The sequence below is a fragment of the Hemitrygon akajei genome, chromosome 6 (assembly GCF_048418815.1).
Source record: "Hemitrygon akajei chromosome 6, sHemAka1.3, whole genome shotgun sequence".
In the NCBI taxonomy this organism is placed as follows: domain Eukaryota; kingdom Metazoa; phylum Chordata; class Chondrichthyes; order Myliobatiformes; family Dasyatidae; genus Hemitrygon; species Hemitrygon akajei.
Window position 1 is genome coordinate 162648731 of NC_133129.1, and position 24744 is coordinate 162673474.

Genomic DNA, 24744 nt, shown 5'->3' on the forward strand with positions numbered 1-24744 from the left:
ATCAGATTTGATTTCACTGGTGTATATTGTGAGATTTGTTTTGCAGCATCAGTACAGTGCAATACACAATACAAAAACTAAATTACAATAAGTATATTTTAAAAAAAAAGTATTGCAAAACGAAAGTGAGATAGTGTAGATGGGGCCACTGTCCATTTAGAAGGGAAGAAGCTGTTCCTGAAATGCTGAGTGTCTTCAGGCTCCTGTAGAACCCTAGTAGTAGAAATGAGAAGAGGGTGTATATTGGGTAATGGGGATACTTACTGATGAATGCTGCCTTTTAGAGATATGGCCTTTTAAAGGTTCTTGATGCTGGGGAGGCGAGTGCCCATGATAGAGCTGGCTGAGTTTACAACTTTCTGCAGCTTTTTCCAGTCCTGTACATAGCCACTCTATACTAGGTGGTGATGCAGCCAGCTCTCCACAGTACATCTGTAGAAATTTGCAAGGGTCTTTGGTGACATGCCAAGTCTCTTCAAGCTCATAATGAAATATAGTCACTATTGTTCCACCTTTGTAATCGTATCAGTACGCTGGGCCCAGGATACATCTTCAGAGATGTTGACACCCAAGAACCTGAAACTGCTTACACTTTCCACTGCTGATCCCTCAATGAGCACTGGTGTGTATTTCCTCGACCTCCCTTAAAGTCCACAATCATTTCTTTGGTCTTGCTGATGTTGAGTGTAAGTTTGTTGTTGCATCATGACTCAACCAGCTGATCTATCTCACTCCTGTATGCTTCCTCATCACCATCTGAAATTAATAGTTGTGTCATTGGTAAATTTATGGACACAGTTTGAGTTGTGTCTAGCCATGTAGTCGTGGGTATGAGCAGAGAGTTAAGCATGCATTCTTGACGTGCCCCAGCAAAATGATGTAATTTCCAATCCACATGGACTGTGGTCTCCCAGTGAGGAAGTGACAAATCCAGTTGCAGAAGGAGGCATGTAGGCCCAGCTTTTGGAGCTTGTTGAAAACTAAGGGTATGATTGTGTTGAATGCTGAGCTGTAATATATAAACAGCAGCCTGTTGTAGGGATTGCTATTGTTCATGTGACCTGAGTAGAGAGCCAATGAGATCTTCTGTAGACCTATTGTGATGATAAGCAAATTGCAACAGATGGAGGTTATGGACAGGATTGATTCTGGCTATGACCAAATTAAAGAAACTTATTTAACTATAATACCGCAAGTGATCTAGTGTGCATAAACCTCTGAAGAATTGTAGAGATTCAGCCTCTGAAAAGTTAAATTCTATACAGCTCTGTTTTAAATGACTAGTTCTGTATCTTGTAACTGTATCGTCTTGTTTGAGTCTTATTAGTGAAAATTAAGCTCCTGTTAAGACAAAATTTTCCTTCTATAAATTCTGATCAATTCTATTATTATTTCCTAGGTGCTTTACTGCCATTTTGTTGTTAGCAAATGCCAATGATTTCTACGGATGGGAATTTTGGAAATAATGTTAGCAGTTAAAAATTCATTTGGAAATTTAGTTCGGAAGTGTCTGCATTTGTGAAGAGGGAAATGAAGTTACAAAAGAAATATTAATCCCCAGGAACCTTTGCAGTAATTTGGGAAGAAAACTTAGTGTGATTAAATGAAAATCATTTGTGCAATTGGAAGGGAAATAGGACTATACAGAATTGGTTGATCTTGAATTGCAGCTCAGCTGCCAAATTTGTATATGTTAAAGGCAAAGAAAATTAAAGTTGTCTTTATCTTGCAGATGAAGAGGAAGCTGAAGCCCCTGTTGTGGATGCTTATGAACTTTTAGAACCTGTTGAAATTCTTTTAAAGCTTCCAAAAGATTTCTATGACAAAATTGTAAGTACTTAAACTACTGTGTGATCCTTTATTAGGAAACGCATTTTGTTTTGTTTGAGAATAAATGAAGGAATTCTGTTCCCTTCTACTTCATTTTCTCTTTTGTGTTAGTCTCATTTATTCAATTCACTGTTTTTAATAACTTGGTTAAGTTGAGTGCACCATCTTTGAAATGCCTTGTATATTGAGATCAATAGTAAACTAATTTGGAAGCTGAAATACTCTTTTTTTTATTCCTTTACAAAATGATTTTTTTTAATGTAGCCATTATTGCCTTTGTGAAATTCAAATATACTACTGGTTTTATGATCTTTTAAATTGGGATGTCAACATCTTTCATTTTCACATTTTGAAAATTTAGTAATTTTCATTGTACTTGAAGTAAGGCAAACTACTTCAAACTAAATCGTGTAGCTTTACAAAGAAGTGAAACATTCAGCCTATATTCTGCAGTTGGAATTGGTGGTGCAGCATATTAAGGGGCTGCATCCTTACATGTGGACTTTGTGAACAGTTACTATTAATAGATCTGATGTCTATCATGTTTGGCAATGTATTATTAGTACTTTTCATTGATGTCTGTTTGAAGATACTTTATCAAAAAGAAATGTGTTTCTTAACTAAATGACACTTAAGTCCTTGTTACTGTTCAAACAGGAATTTGATTCAACGATATGCTAAAGGGTACTCTAGTTGCCAGTAGATCTAATTTACATACTAAGCAAGCCTTTTTTTCCCCTTTTTAAAATAGGAGGCCAAAAAGTGGCAGGAGCGAAAAGAAGCTCTGGAAGTTCTTGAGGCGCTTGTAAAAAATCCCAAGCTGGAATCAGGAGATTATTTAGATGTTGTGAGAGCACTTAAAAAGGTAAAGTCTGACTAGTGTGTACTGCATTTTAAATAGCTTAATTAAAGAATATTGTTCTACTGTTATACGTTGACTTTCTCACTCATGCTAGGTTTTCAGAGGAGGAAATATCTGCCTGGATTTTAGAATATTGAATTCTGATTTTGAAACAAAATTGCATGATGTACCTCAATATCATAAGATTAAAATCAAATATGGTGTAGAAAGTGGTTGTCATGTATATTTCTGCTTTCTTAAAACAGTGCTGTCTCTTATTATCATGCAAACATTTCTTTGGCAAATCTTTTGTTTTTGGCCGAGTACTTATTTTTGTTATTGTTAATGTGAATCTTAAAGGTCAATCATTTTTTGTGCTTTATTTCATACCGGGCTTTTGACTTGCTCAAATCATTTTCTGCTTTTGGGTCAGTATGTCTTATTGTTTAATGTTGCATCTGACAAGTGGTATTTTCCCTGAGTCTTGTAGTGTAGCTCTTGGTCACAATTGCATTGAGCCACCAGCCTAGAATTCTAAAACGACACTAGGCAATAAATACGGTAGAATCAAGCTGAATGCTTTTCATATTAAGACAAAGCAAACTTTGAGCAAATTGGCAACACTGCTGGCTGCGGCATTACTGTGTATTTGTTTGGTGTGCAGATTCTAGTTGATTGCTAATGTTAGAATTGTTTGTGATCAGTGAGGGTCTGTTTTCGGTATAATCCTTTTAAGAATTCTTTGTCCACTTAACCATTAAAAGGTTGCCTAAGAGGGTCTGTAGTTGCTTTTGAATATCTCCTGCATTATTTTTATTTAGGTTCCCAGGTTAAAGTTATTTTGTATCTAAATATTGAAATCATCTTTCTGAACTCTCTGCTCTAGGTCATTGGAAAAGATTCCAATGTATTGCTTGTAGCACTGGGTGCAAAGTGTCTTGCTGGTCTAGCTGCTGGTCTCAGAAAAAGGTTCCAAACCTATGCTTCACATGTAAGTTTCAAATAACATCTGACTTTTCAATAGTTTTTATGATTGTTGTGAATAAATGAAGAAAATGGAAGTTCCTTTGGGAATGTTTCCAAAATAAAAGTTGCTTTAGGGATGACTGATTTGAAATGTTTTCACTGAAATATTTTGGTATTGATTGGGATCCGAGAAGATTACTACTCTTCATAATCCATGGATAACTTTAATATTTTTCTATGTGTGTATTTTTCAATCAGGTTGGGATTAGGACCTTATTTTAATCCACCAAAACAGTTTTTTAATAGTACTTGTTAATGTCATCTGTCTGATTCTGTTGTGAATTTACTTTTTAATTGTAATGATGCTATGAATCTGTAGTGTCTTTGTTCAAATGCTCATCAGAGTTGTAAATTAATGTGTTTATTCAATGTTTTAGGTGGTGCCAACTCTGCTGGAAAAGTTTAAAGAGAAGAAACCTCAAGTAGTTCAGGCTTTGCAAGAAGCCATTGATGCAGTTTTTCTTACAGTAAGTTCAGTATTGATACTGTGAAGCATATGTGCTGAAATGTTAACATTATTGCATTCAGATATCCTGTACAATGTGGCACATTCCTTTATTGCTGTTTTAGTTCTGCACAGATTGTTGTTTTCTTTTGTGGATTTCTTCTTGTCAGTGTATCTGACAATGATAGCTGATTATGTTGTAATTTTTAATATTTCATGTGTATTCGTCCTTTTGCAACTATGGAAATTTTGAGCTTCTCACTTGCCAGTATTTTTAATATCTTCCTCTCCTTGAGCTAAATATAACAATATTCAGATTTCTGTATTGCATTTCTATTCTGCTTTCAGATGCTGTTCTATATCATCTCAGAAATGTCCATATTGTGTTTTTTTTTTTGACAACCTGGTATTACAAAGCACTCTGTGACAGTTTCTGAAAGTTTGTAATTACTATCAAATATGTTTCTAGCTATCTTTAGGTACTGAGCGTAGCTATTGACTTGATTGAGTATTTGAGAGAACTCCCCTAGTATTTAAAATTTAGCTCCATGGATTTGTCATATTTTTTCTCTTGGTCTCAAGTATCTTGAGTGAGACTCAAATTTAATGGTCTTTTTACCTTGGCTACATTTAACTTTACTGGATTTGTTTGAGAAATGTTCCTGCATGAGACTTGAATTCTCATGAAGCCCTCATACTGAAATGACTTCATTTTTTAGGCTCATTATTCCTTAAAAAGACTTAACTGTTGGCTTGTCAGATGATTCTACAGTCCTCTCCATAGTCACACAGTTGTCCACATAGTAGCATGTACTATTTACATGTTAATATAGCTTGCATATTACGGTTAAGACACTGAGTTAAAACAGTATCACCAATCATGGTAAACAATGCCAGAACAATAACAATTTTAGAAGTTTAATAAGTAAGTTATTAATAGGCTCAATTATTGAGCTTTCACTGATTGATGCTGGGACCTTCTAGGGTCAAATGCATTCTGAAATTCTTTGGAAGTGATAAGCAAATTACAAAATTTGAAAATGTTTTCTCACATGCCTCATAAGTAAAATGTTATAATTGTCCAGGTGGGTATCATTGCAAAATTAATTGGCTAACCAAAATATGCCATTAATGTTCCTTATTGACAATGCCCATATTTTTAAAAAGAAAATTTGTATAGGAAATTGGAGCTGGCCTAAATTAGAAAGAAATGAATTGCAACAGCATGGTATCCAAGGATCATGTCACAAAAGTGTAAAGAAGAACAAAATAATTGTTACTCTGCTCTGGAGCACAAAAGAGACAAAATAAGATAAAAACACAATAATAAAAAAAACTCAATAAATATAAATACCCAAGATAACTCGACATGCATTGTATGTCTATAGAGTGATGCAAGGCACAGGTTTGTCTATATAAACTCGCACTAACAATATGGTAGTTGGGGGTGTGAAGGGGTGGATTATTGGGTTGAGATGTTGGTTATCCTTACAGCTTAGGGAAAGTAACTTTTTTGAGTCTGGTGGTTCGTAAGTTCAGTTTAATGTGAAGAATAACAATGTGGAAAAAGATGACTACAGGGAGGGTGCTTACTTTGAATTGGATCAAGATGCATTTAGATATTTTTTCATGTTCCTGGTGATCTTCAGATGTTTAATGCATGATGGCACATAGTAAATGGGTCCTGCCTCTTCCCACAGATTTAATCTCAACTTCTAAATTTGGCTTTTTGTTTTTTGGCTTCTTCAGTCTGACGTTGGTGTTCAGCAATTTTTGAATTGGTTAAGTACTTTGATAAGTATCTGCAGATTATTTGACTTGTCTAGTAAAAGTGCTTGCAGTTCTACGATCATAATTTTCATGGTAATTACCTAATTTTAGAATTTATTGGAGTGGAACATTTAAAACTGAACATTGTGCTACTGACATGATAGAAACATTGAAGTTTTCCATGAGCAGAGTATGCTGTCAAAATGTTCTTGAGATGCAGGAATATGCGCCAATTTTAATTACCTGTGTCGATTCAGACCACATTACAGAATGTAAGTGAAGATGTTTTGGCTGTAATGGATAACAAAAATCCATCAATCAAGCAGCAAGCATCACTCTTCTTGGCAAGAAGTTTCCGTTACTGCACTCCAACCACGTTGCCAAAAAGCCTTTTAAAACCACTTTGTGCTGCACTGCTTAAGGTATGTAATAGAGTTGTAATGCAAATCTTATTTTTTATTAAAAAATCTTGCTATTTGCTTCATTAATGAAATAACTGTTTTAAGATAATTGATACAATTAGTGACCCTATAAAACTAATATAATCCAATTCTGTACAGCAAATTAATGATTCTGCACTTGAAGTCAGAGATGCTGCTTTTGAAGCGCTAGGTACTGCTCTGAAAGTTGTTGGTGAGAGAGCAATGAATCCTTTCCTTGTTGATGTTGATAAATTGAAGCTCGACAAGGTGAGTCACAACAATGAATTTTTCACTAATTAACATTTTAAAGTTATAATGTTCCACAATTAAACTTGTAAATTAGGTGTCAAGTTTATTTTTCTTAGTTTGTTCCTTACTGTGAAATTTAGTGAGCTTTTTGTCATGAGGCATTAGACTTGGCACAAAGCATTAGAGCTTCTGAGACTGGGACTACCCATTGGAAGGAATCTCAAGACACTGGAATGATACCACCGATACCTTCTCTGCAAAATCCTCCACCTGGACTGGAACAATAAATAAAACATCTGTTTTGTGGTCAGGCCAGCATTGCCCATATCAAGTGACCACAAATGTGGGGAAGTCTACAGATGCTCTGTCCAAATCAATGAGCGCACGCACGTACACGTGCACACCCTCCATTCCAGGTAGAATCTATGGAAAGGAGTAAACAGTCAGGCCGTGTTAGAATGCTCCAAAGCATTTGATAGAAAGATTACCCCTGAAAACTTCAACCCCTTAAAGAAGCATCTATCATTTTATATTTTGCTGACATCTACAGTTCAGTAAATGACATTTACTCAAAACTTAAATGTGAGGAATGACATGTCCATTCCCTTGTCCGTTCATCCTTCCCTGCACTTATCCTTGCATGTGGCCAAAGTGCTACAGCTGCCCACTTAGCTCCTCCCAAACCTCCCTTGAGAGCTCCAAATTGTCCTTCCAGTTGAGGAAACAATTCACCTGTGAATCTGCTGAGGTTATCTATTGTATCCAGCGCTCTCAATGCGGCTCTTCTACATTGGTGAGACCAGAAAAAGTTGGGAGACCGCTTTGTTGAGTTCCTCCACTCCATCTGCTTAAAACTGAACTTTCCAGTGGCCAGACATTTTAATTTCCATTCTTGTTCCAACATGTCAGGCCATGGCCTCCTCTTGTACCAAGATGAGGCTACTCTCAGGGTGGAGGAGCAACACCTTGTATTCATCTAGGTAGCCTCTAAACTGATGGCATGAATAACAATTTCACCTTCTGGTTTAAAAAAAAAAAAATCCCTCTCCTCCTTTTCTATTCCCCACTCTAGCCTTTTATCTCATTTCACCTGCTTATTACTTCTCTTGGGTCCCCTCTTCCTTATGGTTCACTCTACTCTCCTATTAGATTCCTACTTCTCCAGTCCTTTACCTTTCCCACCCATCTGGATTCACTTATCACCTTCTAGTCCTCCCCCTCATTTCTCTTCTTCCCCCCCACCTTTTTATTCCGGTGTCTTCCTCCTTCCAGTCTCGATGAAGGATCTCAGCTGAAACATCGACTGTTTACCCTTTTCCATAGATGCTCCCTGGCCTGCTAAATTCCTCCAGCAGAGTGCCATCCAAATGCTAAGTGTAAAGTCTGTTAATTCTGGAAAAGTAATAGCCACTTTGGTTGCAGTTAAAATAGATTAATGTAGAATTCTTGCTACATATGGGACATTTGAAGCTGAAGAAAAGGTATTTGGATATCTCTGCAGAAGTTGATGAAATGCTATTGTTTGAGGGTGAAGTATGGTAGTGGTCGGGGTAAAATTAAAATGCTAATCTAATGTTGGCTTTGTCCGCGTAAGTTTAAATTTTTGAAACATACTTAATCATGGCACTTTGGTGGTTGTGTTTTGAGTACGAATGTAAGTATGAAACCACTAATTAGTTTTGTGGTAATTATGAACTTTATTCTGGGTAAACAGGTTTGAGGTATGCAGATGCCATAAGTCAGAAGCAGAAGAGATGAAAGGTTTAGTGATTTACCTTGTGTTAAAGCTGTTTTGAGGTGGTATAAGATCAGGTCTGGTACCACATTGTACCTTTAAATGTTCTTTCTAATTGCAGCATGTTTGTTGCCATTTCAGATTAAAGAATCTTCAGATAAAGTAGAACTTGTTCATGGGAAAAAAGGCAATGCATCGAAAGAAGTAAAGACTGGAGCATCAGGAAAAGTTAGTTCATCTTCAAGCAGTGGAGACAAAGTTGATGGCTCTACAAGCAAAACTGCTGGGCAGTCAAAGAAACCTGCTAGCAAGGTAGATTTAAAGATTGAATCTACTTTTTCCCCTTACTTGTCGTAAGTAATGAATTTGTAAAGTTTTAAATTTATTTTTAACATCCTTAATATGTATTTACTTTCGGTACTATAGATTTGCCATCTGTTGGATATAATGCTAATCTTAGTGTTTATGCTGGAAGTGATATTTTTCAAAAATTGAAAATGCTTCTGTTCAATGATGTTTCCAAGCTGGTGTAATCATTAAGTATTTATATGATAAAGCATCAAAGCAGAATTTGGCCATTTGGCCCATTGAATCTACTCCACCATTCCATCATGGCCAGCTTATTCCTCTCAACTGCATTCTGCTGTCTTCTTCCCGTAACCTTTCATGTCCTGACTAATCAAGAAGCTTTCAATTTCTGCTTTAAATATACTCAATGACTTGGCCTCTGCACCCACTAATGACAATGAATTCCACAGATTCATGACCCTCTTGGAAAAGAAATTCATCCTCATCTCTGTTCTAAATTGACGTCACTCTACTCTGAGGCTGTGCCCTCTGATCCTAGATTCTTACACTACAGGAAACCTCTTCCCCACGTCCACTCTCTCCAGAACTTTCAACATTCGATAGGTTTCAATGAGATTCTCCTTCCCCCTCCCCACCCCTTCTAATCTCCAGTGAGTACAGACCCAGAGCCATCAAATGTTCCTCGTTTATTAATGTTTTCATTCCTGGAATCATTCTCATGAACATCCTCTGGACTGTCTCCATGCCAGCACATCTTGGATAAGGGGCTCCGAACTGCACACAATACAGCCAAGTGCGGTCTGACCAGTGCCTTACAAAGTCTCAGCATTATATTCTTGCACTTGTATTCTAGTGCTCTCAAAATTAATTCTAACGACGCATTTACCTTCCTCACTACAAACTCAACCTGCAGGTTAACCTGTGGGGAATCCTGCACAGGGACTCCCAATTCCCTTTCCACCTCCTGAATTGTGAATTTTCTCCCTGTTGAGAAAATAGTCTGCGCCTTTATTCTTTCTACCAAAGTGCATGATCGTGTATCTACTTGTTGACAGTATTCCATTTGCTTCTTAGTTGCCCATTCTCCCAATCTGTCCAAGTCCTTCTGCAGACTCCCTGATTTCTCAGCACTACCTTTCCCTCCACCTACCTTTGTATTGTCTGCAAACTTGGCCATAAAGCCATCAATTCAGTCAACAAAGTCATTGACATATAATGTGACAAGAAGTCCCAGCTCCAACCTCTGTAGAGCACCACTCACCACCAGCAGATAAGCAGAAGGCCCGCTTTATTCCCACACTTTCCCTCATTTGCCAGTTATCCATGCTATTATCTTGCCTGTAATGCCAAGGGCTCTTGTTAAGGAGTCTAATGTGCGGCACCTTGTCAAAAGCCACCTGGAAATCCGAGTAGACAATATATGCTGACTTTCCATTGTCTATCCTGCCTGTTAATTTCTCAAAGAATTCCAATTGATGAAAACTTAACTGTCTTCGGCCTATTTTACCATGTGCCTTGAAGTACCCCAAAAATTTATCCTTAATAATAGACTGTCTTCTCAACTAATGATGTCAGACTAACTGGCCTATAATTTCCTTTCTATTGTCTCCCTTCTTCCTTAAAAGTGGAATGACATTTTCAGTTTTCCATTCCTCTAGAAGCATGTCGCAATCTAGTGATTCTTGAAAGATCAATAGGACCTTGTGGAAATTCCTGGCAATTCTGGAAAATATTTCTCGCCCTCTGCGTGCCACCTTGGCTGAACAGAGGAGCACTTTTAGCGGACGAAGACTCCAAAGAGCACTATCCAAGGTCATTCTTGTCCTCAGCCAGTAGGCTGTATAATGAGTCAATCTATAGCCGGGAAAGTGATGCGCCCCCTCCCTACCCCATTAGACTGTTTGTGTTAATTTAATTTTTATTCTTTCTACTTCTAATATTTGTATCTTGGCACTTGGGGATGTTACTGTGATACTGTAATTTCCTTTGTGATCAATAAATGATCTATTTACCTCCACAATCTTTTCAGCTGCTTTCAGAACTCTGTGTACTCCATCTGGTCCCAGTGGCTTATCTACCTTCAGTTGCCCAAGCACCTTCTCCCAAATAATAGAAACAACACTTAATCCTGCCCCTGACACTCTAATTTTTGGCATTCAGCTTGTGTCTTCCATTGTGAAGACTGATACAAAGTACTTACTCATTTCATCCACCAGTTCTTTGTGTCGCCCTCCATTACGACCTCTCCAGTATAATTTTCCATTTGTCTGATAACCACTCTTGTCTCTCTTTTACTCTTTATGTATCTGAAAAAAGTTTTAGTATCTTTTGTTATTATTGGTTAGTTTACCTTTATATTTCATCATTTCTCTGCATGGATTTTTAATTGGGGTTTTAAAAGCTTCCCAATCGTAATTTCCCAGGAATTTTTGCTATCTTATATTCCCTCTTTTGCTAAAGACTAATGTTTAAGAATTGTGTTCTTTTGGTATTTTGCAGTCTGTTGGGCCATCCAAAAAAGTGAAAGCAGTCGTATCTCCTTCAGGTCCAAGTGGGAAAGGGAAAAAAGGAACAGAGGCTAAAGAGGTGGAACCAGAGCTTGCTGTAAGTGGTAACCTTTAAAAACCAGTGGACCAGTCTGCCTATTGACTTCCTCAAATGTCTTTTTAAATTGTTCAAACAGAAATATCATACTTTGTAATCTGAATGCTGATACATTGCTTCCATTGTATTCTTTAGGACTTTAAGTTTTGTTGCAGATACCATGGATTCCTGTTAATTGGGGCAGCTCCTTATTTGGGACAACTGTACTTGGGTCGCGTGCATTTTTTGTGGCTGTTAGACACATGCTTAAAGTGAACAGTTTTAAAATAAAGCCATTTGTGTGTTTTCAAAAAGCAGCTTTTTTTTTGGTCACTGATAGCTGGTAAGAATTAAGCAGGAAGACAATTCAGAATTGTTCTGTTCACTGCCATTTCAAGTATTTGGGTTTGGAGATGCCAGAAATGGCCAGGAGTGAAAATTAAATTATTTCGCTACTTCAAGTTAGGAACTATGAAGAATTTGAAGGTATTGCCGATCATTGAATGTTACAATGAAAATTTGGAGGCAGTCTGTACTAATGCTGTGATGATTTTGTTCATTTACAGTCAATTAAAAGAACATGTCAGCGTAAATTGGATTAATTCCTCTATTAATAGCTAATAGTCTTATAGTACTGTAGTAATATTGATGTTCTAACTTATTGTCTTTCATTTAAATACACAATTCGTTAAATGTTATGAGATAGCACCCCCTAACGTCTTCACCTTCATTTTGGGGGATTTTAACCAGGCCAGTCTGAAACAATCACTAAGCAATTACCATCAACAGATCATTTACAGTACTAGTGGAAACAACACACTGGACCAGTGGAGACACCACCATCAAGAATGCCTACTGTGTAATTCCACACCCTCACTTCAAGAAGTCTGATCACCTGGCTGTAGGTTCTGCTCTGAGTAGAGGCAAAGTCTGAAGGTTTCAGCACCAGTACTGAGGACAAAGAAGGTATGAACAAGGGAAGCACAGGAGTGCTTACAGGCCTGCTTTGAATCTGTAGACTGGACTGTATTCAGGGATTCATCTTTGAAGCTGGATGAGTATGCTGCAGTTGTTAGTCACGTCATTAAGACCTGTGTGGATGAATGTGTGCCCACAGAGTCCCAAATCAAAAGCTGAGGATGAACCAGGAGGTACATTGTCTGCTGAAGGCTAGATCTGTGGCATTCAAGGCTGATGACCCAGGTTTGTACCAGAAAACCAGGTATGACTTGTGGAGGGCTATTTCAAGGGTGATTTTACTTCCTACAAAGCATGAATGGCAGCGATGCTTCACTACCAGATGAACTCAATCCCTTCTAAGCCTGCTTTTAGAGGGAGAATATAACTAAAGCTGTGAAGAGCCCTGCTGCATCCAGTGACCCTGTGATCTGTCTTGAAGCGTGATGTTGGGCTGTCTTTAAAGAGGGTGACCCTTGCAAGGCAGTAGGCCCTGGCAGAGTACCTGATAAGGCACTGAAAACTTATGCCACCCAACTGGCAGGGAGTATTCAAGGACATTTTCAACCTCTCACTGCTGTGGGCGGAAGTTCCCACTTGCTTCAAAAAGGCAACAATTATACCAATGCCTAAGAAGAATAATGTGAGCTGCCTTATTGACTATCGCCCAGTAGCACTCACATCTACAGTGATGAAATGCTTTGAGAGGTTGGTCATGACTAGACTGAACTCCTGCCTGAGCAAGGACCTGGACCCATTGCAATTTGTCTCTCACCACAATAGGTCAACAGCAGGTGCAATCTCAACGGCTCTTCACACAGCCTTAGACCACCTGGACAATACAAACACCTATCGACTACAACTCAGCATTTAACACCATCATTCCCACAGTCCTGATTGAGAAATTACAGAACCTGGGCCTCTGTACCTCCCTCTGCAATTGGATCCTAGACTTCCTAACCAGAAGATCACAATCTGTGTGAATTGGTGATAATATCTCTTGCTGACGATCAACATTGGTGCACCTTGGGTGTGCTTAGCCCACTGCTTTACTCTCTCTATACCCATGACTGTGTGGCTAGGCATAGCTCAGATATCGTCTATGAATTTGCTGCTGATACAATCATTGTTGGTAGAAACTTGGATGGAGATGCGAGGGTGTACAGGAGGGAGATATGCCAACTATTGGAATGCTGTCACAGCAACAACCTTCCACTCAACGTCAGTAAGACAAAAGAGCTGATTATCGACTTCAGGAAGGGTAAGCTGAAGGAACACATACCAATCCTGATAGAGGGATCAGAAGTGGAGAGAGTGAGCAATTTCAAGTTCCTGGGTGTCAGGAACTCTGAGGATCTAACCTGGTCCCAACATATTGATGTTGTTGTAAAGGCAAGACAGCGGCTTCATTAGGAGTTTGAAGAGATTTGGCATGTCAACAAATACACTTAAAAACATATATAGATGCACCGTGGAGAGCATTCTGACAGGCTGCATTACTGTCTAGTGGTGGGGGAGCTATTGCATAGGTCCAAAAGAAGCTGCAGAAGGTCGTAAATTTAGTCAGCTTCATCTTGGGTACTGGCCTACAAAGTAGCCAGGACATCTTCGAGGAGTGCTGTCTCAGAAAGACAGTGTCCATTATTAAGGACCTCCAGCACCCAGGGCATGCCCTTTTCTCAATGTTAGTATCAGGTAGGAGGTACAGAAGCCTGAAGGCACACACTCAGCAATTTAGGAACAGCTTCTTCCCCTCTGCCGATTCCTATATGGACATTGATTCCATGAACACTACTTCACTTTTTTAATATATTTCTGTTCTGCATAATTTTTAATCATTATACATATGCTGTTACTTATTTTCATCGATATTATGTATCACATTGAACTACTTCTGCTAAGTTAACAAATTTAATGGCACATGCCAGTGATAATAAACCTGATTCTGGTAGCTGGTGCTTTTTTAATACCTTTTTAACTATTTCCATGAAACTTCATCTAATTGGTGCAGCCACTTGTGTAAACAAAAATGTACTGTTCCCTGATGTGTCCCAATTAACTCTAATCCATGCTATTTCCATGTTTTCTGATGCGCTTAAAGTTCTTTTTTCTTTTCCTTAACAAGATTGAAGTTTGTGAAGAGAAAGCTGCAGCTGTATTACCGGCCTCGTGCTTGCAACAGCTTGATAGTAGCAATTGGAAGGAAAGGTTAGCCAGTGTGGAAGAGTTCCAGAAGGTATCACTGCAGACTTTCTCACGTTTGTGAGGCTTGGATTGTTTTGTGCAAAACAAAGGGGTTAAATGGGGTAGTATTTGGAACAAATGTATCACTTTGAAAATCAAGCTATAATGTTGACTTTCATGTTCTCTGTTTCTGTAGGAATTGTAGTGCATACAGCATTTTGATTCTTTGTTATAAGGCCATTGTCAACTTTAAACATATTTCAAAAGATGCCAGAACTATTTTATTAGAAGCAATGAAATACATACCTCAATATTGGTATGGTTATACAGGTGACCACTGGTTTATGAATGTTCGCTTTATGCCACTTTGCTTTTACAAAAGACCTACATTAGTAACCTGCTTTCGCATTACAAAGAGGATTTTTGCTTTTACGAAAATTTTCCCCATATAAATTAATAGTTCTTCGCTTTACACCATTTCGGCTTAAGAAAGGTTTCATAGGAACACTCTACCTTTGTAAAGGGGGGGGGGGGAACACCTGTATTCCTCTCTTTAAGCTGCTAAGTATGTATACAGCTTCCATACTGAAGTCCTTAATATAGCAAAGTCCTCTAGTGTTTTTTTTTACAGCTGTATCATGAACCAAAACAAAATGATACAGGACTGCATATCAGGGCCCCATTGAAAGCTTGATCAGACATTTCAAAGCGTCTTGAGAGCCAGAGGCTTTGGAAGGGAATTGTACATCTAAGCAGCAGTAAATACCATTATTTTTCAATATTTTTTCACTGAACAGTTGAAGGCACTTAAATTTGAGGTGGAGTAATTTGTACTAACCCAAATTATATTCACACTTTTTTGGTACACTGAAGTGTGGAAAAGTGTTGAAATAGTGGGATAAGATTTTTGAAGGATTTCAATGTGTATTAAAAATAAAAAGTTTAAGGACCAGTTTAAAGACGTCTTCTGCCTGGGGATCAGTTGGAGGGAGCAAGATGGGAATGATACAAATGGAAATTTAGATTCCATTCTATAACTCTTGAGTTTAGAGACTTAAATCCTCATCAAGTGTATGAAGGATTTAAGTAATAACGTCAATTCAATTGTCAATATGAAAGCTACACCTAACTTCAGTAATGTTCATTACTTATGACGTTTTCTACCCAGTTCCCATTATGCTTCCAGGAGTTTGATTATTGCAAGCTTAAAGTACATTTAAATACTATAATGTGTTTTTTTTCCCCCCTAGGTTGGCAATTTTTAGGGTTGTTTATAGAAATCTTTACCAGTGTTAACAACCAACAACAATCCACACTCAATCCCTCTCAAGTTTTCACATTTTTATTTGTATGATCGTGTAAAATCAGTGAAGGAATTGATTATTGCATCGCGTTATAAACCATACTAAATTTCTGAAATTAAATTTTATCAGCGCAAGTTTCCCAGTTTTGTGCTCTATATACAATTTATATCTGCCTTTGTTCTAATTAAGATATGAAGGAAATAGCTGTTCTTCCTGAATAACTATGCTTTTCATTAAATTAGTTAAAGTTAAAGTCTGTCCCGAGCCTTCAGGCTCATCAGGCCGGTGCTTATGCTGGTTTCTGTGGCGTGAAGCGACTGAGAGTATGAGAGTCCACCCCCCCCAGTATAGGACGCTAGTCTATTGCGAGGTTAACCCCCAGCAGTTTGCCGCTACCCATTTTCAGCTGGGTGGACTGGAGCAATGTGTGGTTAAGTGCCTTGCTCAAGGACACATTCATTAAATTAAGCATGATTAAATTGAAGTAAATATGAGCATATTTAAGTATATACAGTTCCTGGGTTTTTACCCTGCACCCCTCTCCATCCCAATATGCCTAATAGAAAATTTAGCTTGTAAATGTTCATGTTTTATCGACCATATCTGCCTTGGTATTTTGTTGATGTGGTTAATCTTCCTAAAAGTATCAGATACAGATTGCATCCATAACTTGAATAACTTTAGCTTGGATTGGTTCAGAATATTGCAACTATTTGTCTTAGAAGATGGAGCTTTTGAAGTGGTATCAGCTGGTCAAATTAACTTGTATCCTGGCCCTTTCATCTACTACAGGGAGTAGAAGTCACTGAGAAGAAAGCGCTGCCCTGTCAGGCACTTGTGCGGATGCTTTCTAAAAAGCCAGGCTGGAAGGAAACTAATTTTCAGGTATGATTATTTAAATGGGTAGCTTTTGAGTTCTGGGTCTGTTCCTTCAGAAAATATTTCACTAAAATATTTTGATTTGGAGTTTGCTAATTGGCATAGTTCAGTCATATGAACAGTCATAGTTCAGTCATACCAGTGAGATTTATCACACTTTCCTCTTGACATCTCCCATCACTTGTACATTGGGATAATTTAGATCGTGTGAGAGTACTGATTATTGCTATGAAACTTAATGTGGTTATTAATGTTTATGATTTCAGTTAACAAAATGCTATTTCTTGCCCTGCAGGTGATGCAAATGAAGTTGTACATTGTTGCACTCATTGCCCAAAAAGGGAGCTTTTCTAGAACGTCTGCTGAAGTTGTGTTGGATGGGCTGGTTGATAAAATAGGAGATATAAAATGTGGGCCAAAAGCCAAAGAAGCGCTCACTGCAATTGCAGGCGCATGTTCCCTTCCCTGGACTGCTGAACAGGTTCGTAAAGTCTGCCATTCTAATTGGCTCCTGTAACATCTATTTAATTGGAAGCAAGATTTAAACAGAGTAGATGTGAAGTGAGGTAAAGTGACATCAAATTCATGGACCTTGTATAGATTAGAGGAGGGTTTTGCTACCCCAAGGCAAATCAAGGTGAATAAATCCCCAACGCCTGATAAGTTGTTCCCTCGGACCATACAGGAGGCAAGAACAGAAATTGCTGGGGCCTAGCAGAGATACTTAAAACATTCTTAGTGACAGGAGAAGTACCAGAAAATTAGAGGATAGTCAGTGTTGTTCCACTGTTTAAAAAAGGCTGTAAACAGAAACCAGGAAATTATCGGCCTGAGAGTCTGACATCAGTTGTGGGGTAAGTTGTTGGAAAGTATTCTGAGGGACTGGATGTATAAGTATTTGGATAAGCATAGACTGATTTAAGGATAGTCAGCTTGGTTTTGTGCATAGTAGGTTGTGTGTAATCAATTTTGTAGTGTATTTTGAAGAAGTTACCAGGAAGGTGGATGTTGTCTACGTGGACTTTAGTAAGGCATTTGACACAAGGTCCCGCATTGGAGGATCATCAAGAAGATTCAGTTGCTCGGCATTCAGGATGAGGTAGTAAATTGGATTAGACGTGAGCTTTGTGGGAGAAGCCAGAGAGTGATCATAGAGGGTTGCCTCTCTAACTGGAGCCCTGTGACTAGTGGTGTACCACAGTGATTGGTGCTGTTTGGTTTTTTTTTGTTCCTCATCTATATCAGTGATCTGGATGATAATGTGGTTAACTGGATCAGCAAGATTGGGGATGTAGTGGGCAGTGAGGAAGGCTATTATGGCTTACTGAGGGATCTGCATCAGCTGGAAAATGTGCTGAAAAATGGCAAATAGAAACTAATGTAGAGAAATGTGAGATTTTGCACTTCAGTAGGACTAGCCAAGGTAAATCTTACACAGTGAATGGTTGGCAGTAGTAGAATAAAGGGATCTGGAAAACAGGTCCATAAATCTTTATAAGTGAGTTTGTAAAGAAAGCTTTTGGCACATTGCCCTCATAAATCAATGTATTCAGTACAGAAGATGGGATGTTATATTGACATTGGTGAAACCTAATTTGGAGTATTGTGTACAGTTTTGGTCATCTGCCATAGGAAAGATGTAAATAAGGTTGAAAGAGTGCAGATAAAAATTTACAAGGATGTAGCCGGGTATGGAGGATCAGGGTTTTAAGGAAAGATTGAATAGGTTAGGACTGTATTCTTTAGAACATAGATGATTGAGAGTAATTTGATTAGAGGTGTACAGAATTATGAGTATAGATGGGGTAAATGCAGGCTTTTTCCACTGAAGTGTGGAATTATAACCAGAGGTCATGGGTTAAGAGTGAAAAGTTTAAGGGGTATATGAGAGGAAGCTTCTTCACTCAGAGGGTCATGAAGGTGGAATGAGTTCCCCGCACAGGTGGTGCATGTGAGCATAATTTCAAAGTTAAAGAGAAAATTTCAATAGCTTCTGGTCTGTGGAATTGGCTGGGAATGAGCAATGGCCAAATACACAGCTAGGGGAAAAACTATTTGGAAAAGTGAGGAAAAGCTTGGAGATTAACAAAGCTTTGTTAAAGAGACAATTAATTTATTTTCTTGACACTCACTGGGCATTCCTGAAAAAATGCCACTCCAGTTGAACACTAGGACTGAAGTAAAGTTCTGTGGATATTGGAGAATATAACCAATATCAGAATCAATTGCTTGTTCTCTGATCCTAAACATCAAAAAAAAAATTAGGGCCAGGAAAGAAGTAATTTGGGTAGTGTTGGGTCAGAATAAATTTCTATAGCACATTTTGCTTCTAATGGCACCAAAATGTCTGCATTTGCTTTCATTTAATCTAACTCAGAGCCAAGTAGCTCTCTTGTGTAGTTAAAATCCTTGTTGCTTTCAATGGTATTATGTTTTAGTCATGCAGTGTTGAAGTCCTTGAGTTTCAAGAGAAGTAATTTGTAACTGTTGAATATTTTGAATAAAACATTGTTCCATTTTTTAAAAGATTGAGTAATGAAATCAATGGTGAGCTAAGCCAAAGTTGAAAGATAAGATCCTAATGAATCCTGTCGGGGTGAATGTGGAGCAGATATTTAAAATGAGCAAGGGAGAGCAAAATTCTGTGCATTCGTGTCTTTGGAATTCTACCTGAGTGGAGGAAGAATGGTTATTTTTAAGGTTAAGCTGAGTGTGAGTGGCTCTGGAGATATTTGAAAACACAGAATTGAGGTTGCATTTGGCTTGACCATAATCTTATTAAGTGATAGAGCAGGTATGGGAAGGATAAGTATTTTCCTTCTAATCTCTATGTTCATATGGTATACCGGATGCCCACTCTCATTTTAAGATACTTGGGTGATCTCTAATTTCAGTAATTATATTGTTTGGAAATTCTGTTTAAGTTGCACAGCACACAATTGTAGATTGGATGGGGAAATTTTTAGCGTTGTAGTTCAGCAAAAGAGATAATGTCTGGCTTTATGAATGAAAATAGTTTGTGGTAGATGACCATTTAAAATCTGTTATTTAATGTAGAAGATTCATGTTTATTGATTTTATTTTTTTCAAGAAATAGACTAAAGATTAGTTAGTCTTCAAACATCTGTAAATGATATAATGTTCAGAATTGAAAGCAAATGTTTTGATGGTTTTATGTAAATTGCAGGTTGTTGCCATGGCTTTTGCACAGAAAAATCCCAAAAACCAGTCTGAAATTCTAAACTGGTTAGCAACGGCCATCAAGGAGTTTGGATTTGCTGGGTATGCTTACTTTAATTTTTCAGCTCTTTAGATTCATAATTTTCTGTTTTATCTGCTTGGATTGTATTTGAGTTCATTACCAAATTGTAGAATATAGTAAAAAACCATTTTGATCAATAATTTAACAAAACAAAATTGAGCAGAGTTTGAGCATTAAGTGTTGTTGCAATTAAAATTCATTAGCAAATACATTACAAATGTTTCAATCTGAAATAAAATAATTGTGAACTCTTGAGTCTAGCTAAATATTATTTTGTCTTTTGCAGGCTTAATGTTAAAGCTTTCATCAGTCATGTGAAAACTGCTTTGGCTGCAACAAATCCTGTGAGTAAAACTATGTTCATGATCTGTTTGTGTATGTTGAAGTACTTTCTAAATTTTGTTTTTGATCTATTTCTGCAGGCTGTACGAACATCAGCAATCACTTTGTTGGGTGTAATGTATTTGTATATGGGTGCTCCTTTACGAATGTTTTTTGAAGATGAAAAACCCGCATTGTTATCTCAAATTGATGCAGAGTTTGAGAAGGTAAAACGAAAATCACAGTCCTTAATTCACTGTACTGCTGTGCCTTGTGAACTTCCTAAAGCTAGTCAATAATTGCAGTGTACCAAGTTATCATCACGTTACTAACAGTAAGATTAGGCAGTTTTATTTGGATAATTAAGCGGCTGTTGTTTAGCAGTAGTATTTTAGCTACAAAAAGGATCATTTTTAAATCAAATCTGAATGAGCATATTAAATCCTGTTTTTACAGATGCAAGGACAAACTCCTCCTGCTCCCATTAGAAGAATGGGTAAGGATGATGATGATGAAGAGGAAGCAACTGAAGAACAAGATGATGAGGAGAATGGAAATGTGCAAGATCTCTTACCAAGAACAGACATAGGGTGAGTTCCCCAATTGTAAATTTAGTCATACTGTATTGTCTTACCAAGGCAAAATTATCGTATGTCAAGTATATTGAACAATGGGGAGAATTAGTAAGTGGACTACAGATTAATAAATAGGGTTAAATCTTCAATGTATTTTAGTCTAAGTGCACTTGTATATTGTGTAGTAAAAGCCAGAGTGTGTACTTTTATTAAGGTGCCCACAATCTAAAAGGCATTTTTGTTGTGATAATGGATTTTGAGAGGATGACGATATGATGGCATTATAATTGAACTTCTGTAATATATAGGGACAAGATTACTTCAGACCTTGTGTCAAAATTGGGAGATAAAAACTGGAAAGTGAGAAAAGAAGGACTGGATGAATTGAGTACAATTCTAAATGAGGCTAAACTTATACAACCCAACATTGGAGAACTTCCTGGGGTATTGAAAGGACGACTTAATGACTCAAATAAAATTCTGGTAAGTGGTTCACCAGTGGTGCAAATTTTATCTTGCCTGTTTATATAAGTGTATCTGATTTGAAATCTCAAAATTGCTGCTTTGACTCTTGCACTGAGATTTTTGAATTAATCATATTTGTTTAATTTTCTGAAGGTTCAACAAACACTTACAATCTTACAACAGATGGCTACGGCTATGGGGCCAAATATTAGGCAGCATGTAAAAATACTGGGCATACCGATTATTTCTGTTCTTGGTGATAGCAGGGTAAGAATTTTAAGCACTTTAAGAACATGTACTGGTGACTCCTGTTTAAAACTATGATGTTTAGATTTAATTGCTAGATGTTCAAGATAAATTAAGTCCATTTCAGATGAGGGTCTTGGCCTGAAACGTCGGCTGTTTACTTTTTTCCGTAGATGCTGCCTGGCCTGCTGAATTATTCCAGCATTTTCTGTGTGTTGCATCATTTCAGAATAGGGTATGCATCATTTTTGGTTCTGATGGACAAAACTCTCCATTGTTTTATTTTTCTTGTCCTTCAAAGTTCATTCTTTCTTGGACACTTCTATCCCGTTATACAGATATATTTTCAGATTAATTTGAACTTTGTTACAGAAATTTTGGACCAAAGCTTGCTTGCTTGCTTAATAAATTTGATCAATGGATATTTGCATTTGTATCCTCACAATCTCAATCCATCTAGCTTTTGAAATGAGTCAATTTACTTGAGTTTAGTGAATGATTTCTCATCTGTACTAAGTATTTGCCTTTCTCCCTTGCAAGTAACGACACCTTGTATTGATACAAAAATAGACGGTTGAGCATCAGTGTACTTTTTCCTCAAAATGTAGACAGATTGTTTGAAGTGTATGTTTTGTGGAAGAGAAATTTAGCTATGCCATTGGTACTTTAAATTGAAGAGCTATTTATTTCATCTAGAATAATAATCGAGCAGCAGCTCTTGCAACTTTGAATTTGTGGGTTGAGAAGACTGGTATGAAAGAATGGCTGGATGGTGAAGACCTCTCGGAAGAGTTGAAGAAGGAAAATCCTTTTCTTAGACAGGAGGCAAGTCCAGTCCAGCTGCAGTTTTTGAAAATATTTTATTTGATCTGAATGCTGAAGTTTTGTTTACTGTTTAGTTGCTAGGTTGGCTGGCTGAGAAATTGCCCACACTGCGATCTGTACCCTCGGACCTCATGCTTTGTTTACCTCATCTGTACTCTTGCTTAGAAGACAGAAATGGAGATGTACGAAAGAAAGCCCAAGATGCACTGCCAACTTTCATGATGCATCTTGGCTATGAAAAGATGTATAAAGCTGCTGGCAAATTGAAGGTAATGCTCAATATTGTAGAATGTAAATCACTATCAGTGATTGGAAGGTTTACCCAGAAAATTTAATCCAAATACTGAAATACCTGCCAACATTTGTCGAACTGATAATTATCTTTTCTATTGCTCAAAGCAGACAACACATAGATATCATCATCCAGCAGAATGTATATTGATGGTGTCACCACCTGTCAGGTTTCTAAGTGACATTTTCTTAAAGAATAAAAACATTATGCACAGATATGCTTGTGCTTTATTTCTATAAATGCAGAAATTATCCACCATTGTGGTATGGAGCCCATAGTCTTTGAAGCAGAATGAGCCATCCCTGTTTCATTAGTTGGTAAAACTAATGCTTTTTTATCCACATCCCTCCCCACATGCCTGAATACAAAGATTGTAGGCATTCATCATTCTGTAGTTGGCACAAGTTCAATGCTACCTTGTTTAAGCATTAAATAAATCATTAATGATTTAATTTAAAAAATACACCAAATGCTGAACTAGCAAAACGCCTTTTGTTGAGATTTGTATACAAGAAGTTAGTGCCTACATTTACTAAGCTCTGATCTAGAAAATCAAGTTATGCTAAAGTGACTAAAAGGCCATAAGCCATAAGAACAGAATTAGGCCATTTGGCCCATTGAATCTGCTCTGCAGGGGAGACAAGAGGATGCAGATCTGGAATCTGCATCAAAAGATTAGTGTTGACTTAAAATGTCAACTGTCCATTTCCCTTTGTAGTTGTTGTCTGACCTGCTGTGTTCCTCTAGCAATTTCTTTTGCTTGAAGTAATTTATCACATATAAATTACTTTTGGAACCATTGAATAGAAACTTGTAGAAGATTGGTGATATATGCCGACAATATTGCATTGGGTATCATGGCACCAGTTGAGCATTATTTGTGAGATAGTTATTTCATTTCTCTAGTTTGAGAAAGTAGCCTCTTAAGAAGCCCGTCACAGCATTTCTCAGCTAAGTACAGGCGTCCCCCACATTCTGGAAGTAGGGGTGATGGGGTGGGAGAGGGGAGAAATAAGGTGGGGTTGGTTTGCCTTCCATATCACAATCTCTTGTAATGGAAGCCACTCAACCTTTGCATGTGTCAAGAAATTTGGGTTGTCTTTTAAAAAAAAAGTTTGCTTTTTCACCAATTCCATGAGAGCAATGTTTATTCTGTAGCTTTTTGGTTTGTGACTTACTCTCTAAGGGTGAATAGGTTATTACCTCTAATTGCCTACAATGTGCAGAAATCTCTCTATTGATACAAAAGCTACCAAATGCCAAGAGTTGACAGCAAATAGTAAGCATTGGTGAATGTGGTGTTCTGTTTAATTTATCCTAATGTATCACAAATTACTTAAAACTTAATGGTTGTATAGGATTGATTAATAAACTATGGTGATAGAACTTGAATTGGTCAATTCAATTAAGTCATGCAATTGAGATTCTGGGAGTGTGTGCTCTTTGTAATAATTATAGCTATGTATATTTTTTGCTTTTTACATTAGCCTGCCTCAAAAGACCAAGTGGTGACAGCTCTTGAGAAGGCACAAGCCATTGTACCATCTAAGCCAGCAGCACCAGCTAAAATGTCTTCAAAATCAAATGCAGCTGCAGCCAGGCCACCAAGTGCAGGTAACATAATCCTTCCACTAAACATGTGTTCTAAATTTAATCTATCCTACATTTCTATTTTTGAAGTTTAAAAGGGTCCTTTGTAGATTTTATGCCCCATTCCACCACCAAACACATCTTTCCTCCCTCCACTCCCCCCACCCCAAAACTTTCTGCAGAGATCCCTTGTCCATTCGTCCCTCCCCACTGATCTCCCTCCTGGCACTTGTAAGCAGAACAAGTAATTCACCTCCCCTACTACCTTTCCGAGCCACAAGTAGTTCTTCCAGGTGAGACGACACTTCACCTTCATGTCTGTTGGGGTCATCTTCTGTATCCAGTGCTTCCAGTGTGGTCTCCTGTATATCGGTGACACCTGACATAGTTTGGGAGACCGTTTCACCAACCACCTACGCTCTGTCCGCCAGAAAAACCGGGATCTCGCAGTGGCCATCCAGTTTAATTCCACTTCCCATTCTCTTTCCATCGATGCTGCCTGGCCTGCTGAGTTTCTCCAGCATTTTGAGTGTGTTGCTCAGATTTCCAGCTTCTGCAGATTTTTGCTTGTTATTTGTTATGATAACTGGGATCTATCAGCATTTCAATGTCTTGTGATTTTTATAGCAAGTAA

At 37.7% G+C, this 24744-nt stretch overlaps 1 protein-coding gene across 6 annotated transcripts in view; it reads left to right on the forward strand.

Annotated features, from left to right (window-relative positions):
• The window catches only part of ckap5 (cytoskeleton associated protein 5), a 93426-nt gene that overhangs the window by 23037 nt on the left and 45645 nt on the right, over nt 1-24744 (forward strand). For all 6 annotated transcript variants that reach the window (XM_073049677.1, XM_073049681.1, XM_073049683.1 and 3 more), the window contains exons 7-26: nt 1733-1830; nt 2582-2695; nt 3558-3662; nt 4075-4164; nt 6170-6334; nt 6473-6601; nt 8460-8630; nt 11127-11231; nt 14293-14403; nt 16448-16540; nt 16830-17015; nt 19722-19816; nt 20083-20140; nt 20219-20344; nt 20574-20707; nt 21001-21175; nt 21311-21424; nt 22100-22228; nt 22303-22497; nt 24008-24134. In XM_073049677.1, the coding sequence (XP_072905778.1) occupies nt 1733-1830; nt 2582-2695; nt 3558-3662; nt 4075-4164; nt 6170-6334; nt 6473-6601; nt 8460-8630; nt 11127-11231; nt 14293-14403; nt 16448-16540; nt 16830-17015; nt 19722-19816; nt 20083-20140; nt 20219-20344; nt 20574-20707; nt 21001-21175; nt 21311-21424; nt 22100-22228; nt 22303-22497; nt 24008-24134 (2520 nt within the window). The remainder of the gene's footprint in view (nt 1-1732; nt 1831-2581; nt 2696-3557; nt 3663-4074; nt 4165-6169; nt 6335-6472; nt 6602-8459; nt 8631-11126; nt 11232-14292; nt 14404-16447; nt 16541-16829; nt 17016-19721; nt 19817-20082; nt 20141-20218; nt 20345-20573; nt 20708-21000; nt 21176-21310; nt 21425-22099; nt 22229-22302; nt 22498-24007; nt 24135-24744) is intronic.